The 6,824-nt window shown below is 64.7% G+C and overlaps 1 protein-coding gene across 2 annotated transcripts in view; it reads right to left on the bottom strand.

The window, feature by feature from the left end:
* Nucleotides 1-6: 6 nt before the first annotated feature.
* LOC104915905 (arf-GAP with GTPase, ANK repeat and PH domain-containing protein 3-like) overlaps nt 7-6,824 on the bottom strand; it is a 22,562-nt gene continuing 15,744 nt past the window's right edge. The window contains exons 1-4 of one of the 2 annotated variants that reach the window (XM_010726859.3): nt 3,868-4,057; nt 3,555-3,613; nt 322-409; nt 7-194 (exon numbers count right to left, since the gene is read on the bottom strand). In XM_010726859.3, the coding sequence (XP_010725161.1) occupies nt 25-194; nt 322-409; nt 3,555-3,613; nt 3,868-3,907 (357 nt within the window). In that variant the 5' untranslated portion in view covers nt 3,908-4,057 and the 3' untranslated portion in view covers nt 7-24. Of the gene's footprint in view, nt 195-321; nt 410-3,554; nt 3,614-3,867; nt 4,058-6,824 lie in introns of those variants that run through there. The other variant, XR_796488.2, reaches the window with a different exon arrangement.

Raw genomic sequence — 6,824 nt, 5'->3', positions numbered from 1 at the left:
GCACTCACACTCACAGCCCTGCACTCACACACACAGCCCTGCACTCACTGCTCCCTGTGGGCTCCCTGGGATTTTCCCTCCTCTGCACAGCAGTGCAGCTGTTCCTACCTGGAGCTCGGGGGGGCCGCCTTCATCACGAATGAGCAGCAGGTAGCTCTGACCATCCACCACAATCTCCTTCTTAAATCGGCCACCTGGGGGGGAGCACAGCGGTGAGAAGGGCAGAGCACGCAGCAGGGTCCTGAGACGGGGGGGAAAGGGAGAGATGGGGGCTGCCTTTGGGGCGCGAGGGCCCCGAGCAGCGCAGCGGCTGAACCTCACCCTCCGGAGACTCCTCCTGCACGTAGGTGCCGGTCAGGTAGCGGTGCACCAGGGCCGACTTGCCGCTGGACAGGTTCCCCACGATGCCCTGGCAGAGAGACGGGTGTCAGCAGCACCACGAGGTGACCCCAGCCCAGTGCTGCAGCCCCCGCCCACAACCGGCAGCAGAAGGGATCTCATCTCCCAGCCCACGCATCCCCATCCACAAGCACTGGAGCTCTTGGAACAGAAGAATGAGGGCAGAGCCCGGCCGAGGTCCGGGCACAGCTGCACCCGCAGGGCTCCCGGCCGTGGCCCCGCCGTGCCTGCAGCAGCTCCATCCCCAGCAGGGCTGTCCGTGCTGCCTGCAGGGCACACCTGCTGCGATCCCTCCCTGAGCTGGGAAGTGAGGAGAGCGTTGGGCTGCAGCACGTCGGGCTCAGTCTGGGCCACGCTGCAGATCTCCTGCAGAAGGAGCACAGCTGCCCGGGCTGCGCCCGCAGGACAGCCGTGCTCTTCCTAAGCCACCACCTTCCCAGCAGGTTGAAATGCCCAGTGCCTACGAGCCCGCAGGCGGGCCGGTCTGAGCAGAGAGCGGAGGTGGGTGAAGCATCCCCACGGCACCTGGCCCGGCTGCACAGCCTGACTGCATCCAGACCGCCTCGGGGACAACTCCTGCCTGGGGACAGCACTGCGGGGCGCCCAGAGGAACAGCTCTGCCGTTCCAGCACTGCCCCGTGCAGCCTGGGGCTCTTCCACCACCACCAGCTTCCTCTTGGCTGCCCCACACATAAGGCTCCAGCTGCGCTGCTCAGCTCATCCTCCACATGAATGTTTCGTAGGCATCCTCACTCCCCGTCCCCACTGGTCAGCACGGCTCCATCAGGACCTCAGGCCTGCAGCCGAGCCACACTGACAGCTTCACGCAGGGACCGCCGCGCTGCTGAGCACCACCCAGCTCTGTCACTGCATCACAGCAAACACACAGCAGTTCTGGAGCACTCGGGACGCTGCCGTGACCCAGGCAGGGCACGGTGACCTCACACCCCCCGCACGTCGCAGGGCTCCCAGCAGGCACAGCTTCACGAAGGCGGTGTGCAGCCACGCACACACGAGACCCAAAAGCAAACCCAAGTTCTGCGAGCTGGCTGCAGGTCTGCGGGCTGCAGGGGGAGCACCGTGTGCCATAAAGGGACCCCGATGAGCCCACGATCTCCTGCGCCCACAGAGCTGGGAACGCAGGCTCTTGGGGAAGGTCTGCACTGACAACCAGGACCAGCAGGTCAGGGACAGAGCAGAGCTTCGTGTGAGCCTCTCCCAGCGCCCGCACTGCACCGCTGCCCATCGCGGGGCTCCACTGCTGCGCCCGCACACGGTGCTCGCGGCACTGCCCGCCCACGGGGCACCCGCTGCTGCACAGCTGTGGCACTGCTGTGCCCTGAGAGCCGGCTGCACCGCGCACAGTGCCTGCTGAGCACGCTGCCCATGGACAGAGGGCTGGGAGCGAGGCTGGAGGAGCTCCCTGCAGCTCAGGGCGTTTGGTGATGCCTGCGCTGAGTCCGGGGTGGCAGCACGAGGGGCAGAGTTGTGCACATTTGTGACAGCTCGGGCTGCCGGCTGCAGACCCGCCTGCCTGCAGGGCTCTGGGGAGAGAAGCGGACCCCGCGAGCGATGCGGATGGCCGTACATCAGGGCGGACGGCACAGGAGCAAAAATGCAGAGCCCAGGGAGGAAGGGAGGCACCGCAGTGCCAGAGCAGCGCAGGACCCACACTGAGTGCTGCCTCCAGCTCTGCGGGCAGACAGCTTCCCTTCACGGAATCACAGAATCATTCCGGGTGGAGAAGACCTCCGAGGTTCCCAACCCCAGCCCACCCCACCGCGTCCCCAAGCGCATCTCCACGGCCCCTGAAAACCTCCAGCAAAGGGACCCCCAGCCCTGTGCCCCACCGCTCTTTGGAGAAGAATCGCTCCTAAAACCAACCTGCACCTCCTCCAGCACAACGTGCAGCCAGCCCCTCCCATCTTATCACTTCGATGCTTTCCTTCCCTCAGGACAACCCTGCAAAGGGTCCCCCCACCACCACAGACTGCAGGACAGGCAGGAAGGGGCACAGCTCAGCACCAGCCCGAGTGCCTTCAGGCTTTGGGAAGCGCCACAGGGCCGGATGGAACCGCAGGGGTGATGGAAAACAAGGCAAAAGGCCGTCTGCTCTGGGGAGAGCTGAAGGCATCAGGTTGGTTCCGCCTGCAGCACTGCACGCCGTTAACACGTCGAAGCAATACACAGCACAGCTGCAGGAGCATCCTTGGACACACACGTGTTTTACAAGGGAACTTAACAAGAGAATTTCAGAGTTTGCCTTCATTAATACTTAACTACAGATGAGAAAATCCGTGGCAGCACTGTGCTTGTGTGACTTGCCAAAACAGCCCTTGCTTTTCAGACTAAGACCGAAAAGCATTAATCTTAAAAGGGCTGAAAGGAGACGTGCCAACAGATCTCAAAGGGAGTCGCACCGAAGGCTGCTGTCGAGCACAAGAAGAGCGAAGTGCTGAACAGACTGCAGAGGTCCTGGGAGCAGATGGGAGCACGTGGTGCTCTGCAAGAGCTGACCTGTCCCCTGTCCCACGTACAGCCTCCCCGAGCCCCCAGCCCCCGCACCGCTCCGAGCCCCGGTGCCCATCAGCCAGCTCAGCCCAAGCAGCCACCAGCCGTCCCCCAGCACTGGTGACAGTGGCAGCTCACAGGATCCAGCAGGGACGCGCGGTGGAAACATCTCTGGCCTTGGAGGGGCTGCACCCTGAGAGCAGATCCCTGCCGCAAATGACCCATAGGTCACTTCACTGCCTGCAGGCAGGCTGTGCCAGCACTGCGGGACGCACTGCAAGCCAACGGCTGGGAGCTCTCTGCTGAACGCCGAGCACAGTGCCGGAGGCGAGGTCGCACCCCACAGCACCCTTAGGGCAGGGACACTGCAGGGTGCCCGCAGGGACGTGGGAGCACCAGAGAGGTGCTCAGCTCCGCTCCCATCTGCTCTCCCACACCAGCACCCACTCCTGCACAGCATGACCCCCCAGGGAACCCCCCCGGCACAGCAGCACAGCAGCACAGCAGCACAGCAGCACAGCAGCAGCCCCAGCCCCCCTGCACTCCATGGGGCTGAAGCCCTGCGAGCACCCACTGCGCCTCAGGAGGGCGCGGGGCCGTTTGGGGACGCGGAGAAGCACTGGAGCACTGATGCGAATACTCACCACCTTCAGCTCAGGCACCGAGCGGCTCAGGGTCCATTCCTGGCTGTTCACGAAGGAGTCTGCAGAGCAGAGAGCAGAAGGGATCAGGACAGGAGCCTCACCCTGCGCCACGCTCCCACCCCCCTGCCCAGCCCCGGGGCAGCACAGCCGCCAGCCCCAGCCTGCGTGCTGCGAGCACCGCACACATGGAGCTGCAAACGTGCTGCACAGAACTGAGCCCCACCAGTCCATCAGCGCTTCCCCCAGGCACCACCCCTCCCACAGCTTCTGTCCTGCTGAGCTCCCCGCTGGATAACCGCAACAGACGGAGCACCTCCACCATCCTCTTCTTCACCACATCGCCTCCATCCCATGCGGATGAAGGAAGCACGCCCCGCACTGCTGCACTACACGCAGAGTTTCCTTCAACTGTGGCAAAACTGGTGAAAATGGTGAGGTTTTGCAGGGGCTGTGACTGGAGCGCAGGTGAGATGTGCTGAGCTGGCTGCCATGCAATAGAGCTGGGGGGGGGGGGGGGGCTGCTCAGACAGAGAGCAAAGCTCATCCATGCTGGCAGCCCGCCCTGCGGTGCTGACACCTCACTGTAACCAGGCTCAGAGTTTGTCAGCAACAGATTTTCACCGTGCTGTGCTGAGATCCAGCCCGCACCCCTCCTCACGCCCATCAGCACCCATGGGGTGAGCTCTGCAGCCAGCCCAGCCCTGCAGGCAGCCATCAGCCCCAGCACTCGCACCACGTGCCTGCAGCCCCAGCAGCCTGCACACCTCCTGAGCCGCCTCTGCTTTGTTTATTGCACACACTTGTGCCTTTTCCTAAAACCACATCAAATTTCCCTCCTGCGCCACTCTTTAGCGATGAGTTTCAGGAGTGCAAACACTGCCTTAAATCCCAGCTCCTGCAGCCTCCACGCAGAGCCTGGGGGCTTTCATTGCGCCCTGCAAGCTGCAGAGCCTCAGCACCAGGAGGTGTCAGCACCTGGACCCCACTGCACGGTGAGCCCCGGAAACACCTCCAGAGCTCCCTGCAGAGCACAGCAGGCGGCTCAGCTTCAGCTGGCAAAAGGAGAACAGATGCCTCCATCCACACACCGTACGGCCGTGCACCAGCAGCACGAGGCTCTCATTTTCCCCTGCCATTCACTGCCCGTCAGCATGGGGAGCTCCGTGCGGCGGGGTGCAGAAGGCCCACCTGCCTCCTGCATGGGAGGGCACTGCCGGGGGCATCTGGTCTCCAGAGACACAACTAATAATTAACCAGCGCATCACCCGAGCCGCTGCGGCACGACTCGGCCGCCCGGCCATTCCCACCAGCCCTGCAGCCAGGCCAGAGGCCGAACAAACAGCCCGGAGACCACGTTCCAAAGTCCCCAGCTGACAGCAGGGCCCGGGGCCGCGCGCCCCTCGCAGCCACCCTTTGGTGCAGGGTGGGGGTGGGGAGAGCTTTCTGCAGCTCAGGAACCAAAGCGGGCAGCGCTGCGTCCTCCGCAGGGCTCAGCCCAGCACCGAGAGGATGGCAGCTGAGGCTCCTGGCGGCACAGCGTGAGCACCGCCTCCCACCCCCACTGCTCAGCGCCCAGCAGCGCGGCAGCCTGCCCTGCTTTCGCACCGCAGCACCCGGCCGCAGTCGGGCGGCGTCCCACCTGCAGACCCGGGGCCTCACCGAGCTCCGCCCGCCCTCAGCAGCAGCCCTGCAGGCTGCGCCCAGGAGCACAAAGCCGCTGCCTCCCAGGTGAGCCAGGCGCTCACCTCACCTGCAAAACCTGCTCCAGGTGGGGCGGACTCGGCTCCGGCTGAGGGCAGGGCAGGCCGGCCAAGGCGCTGCCCTCGGAAGTGCTCCCTTCCCACAGACCGCAGCTGCAAGCGCACCGCTCTGCCCGTGCATCCCCCCCTCCGGACGAGCGCCTGGACCCCCGGTGCCAGTGCAGCTCTCGGAAGCACGGGCTCCTGCCGGGCTCAGCGCTGGAGGCACAGCCGGCCCCGGCCCCGCTCCCCCAGCGATCCAGGCAGGTGCTGACACGAGGTGATGCCTATCACTGCCTGCTCCGCTCGCTATGCAAACTTCCCTTGGATGTACAAGCACCGTGCTCCTCTCCCAGCAGCCTTCCCTCATCTACCCTGCGCGTTCCTCTGCGTGGCCGCGCACCCAGCAGGACAGCAGGGCGTCACCTCCGACCTCGAGGCACCTTGCAAGAAGCAGAGCCTTTCCGGAAGGCGAGCAGGAAATGCTCAGCCCGTGCCTGCAGTTTTTGCAGGCTGTGTCTGCCAGGATGCACGTGGACGCTCAGCTCCCAGCCCTCACCGTGGTTCTGTGCGCTGGCCCTGCAGGCTGCACGTGGGCTGACACAGAACCAGCTCCAAGGGCCCCCGTCCTTGCTGGGCGCACTCCCTGCCAGCCTCCGCGGTGCCACACACAGACGGGCTCCAAGCTGTTTTTCAGGCGTCAAATCCTGCATTCCCCGACCACCCCTTCCTGTGCCTGGACCAGGCCAAAGCCCCACGCCAGCAGGAGCAAGCATGGTGCAGAGATCTGAGCGGGTGACGTGGGACAGCACCGTTCTCCCTTTAGGTGGCCTTTGGGGTGCTCACAGTGTGTGCTGTGCTGGATGGGTCTCTGCTGTAACCAAAATGCTCCTGGGACTGGAGAAGCTGCACTGCTTGGAGCTCCGCCTGCGGTACCCAACGTCTCCAAGGAGCTGATAACCACAGCTGCAGCTGCACCCCCGGGGGGGCACGTTGGGGCGGCTGAGCAGCTCTCCTAGGGCTGAGGCGGGCAGCACAGCACACAGCAATCAAGGTCTGGAAGTGCTGAGCACGCGTTAGGAGCAGCAGCAGCCTGCAGAAGAACAGGGCAGAGATCCCTGAGCTGTGCACCCAGGCAGCCCGAGCAGGAGCAGGGCTGCAGCGCTCCACGTCCGACTGACAGCTCTCAAAAGAAAGAGCTCAGCGTGGAGATGATGTCCAGCAGGACAAGGACGTCAGCTCTGCCCTGCAGCCCCACTGCTCTGCAGCCTCACTGCCGCTCCTTCGCATCTCACTGACCCAGGACCACGTCCTGAGCAGGCAAAGCAGGCGGCGAACACAAAGCAGGTACTCTGAGCAAGCACCAAACCCACAACCTGCGCAGCCCCAGCTGTGCCACGGCAAGCGGAGGTCCCCCAGCCAGCCCACAGCGCAGTGCTGAGGCGGCACGGCGAGGACTCCGACCTGGGGACACAACCCCCGCTGCTCCCCTGGGAACGTGGCGGTGGGGCTGGCGGCTGCGGGCGCAGCT

Source organism: Meleagris gallopavo, unplaced genomic scaffold, assembly GCF_000146605.3.
Source record: "Meleagris gallopavo isolate NT-WF06-2002-E0010 breed Aviagen turkey brand Nicholas breeding stock unplaced genomic scaffold, Turkey_5.1 ChrUn_random_7180001858595, whole genome shotgun sequence".
In the NCBI taxonomy this organism is placed as follows: Eukaryota; Metazoa; Chordata; class Aves; order Galliformes; family Phasianidae; genus Meleagris; species Meleagris gallopavo.
Note: the sequence above shows the minus strand (reverse complement) of the source record. Positions and strands in the feature narration are given on the sequence as shown.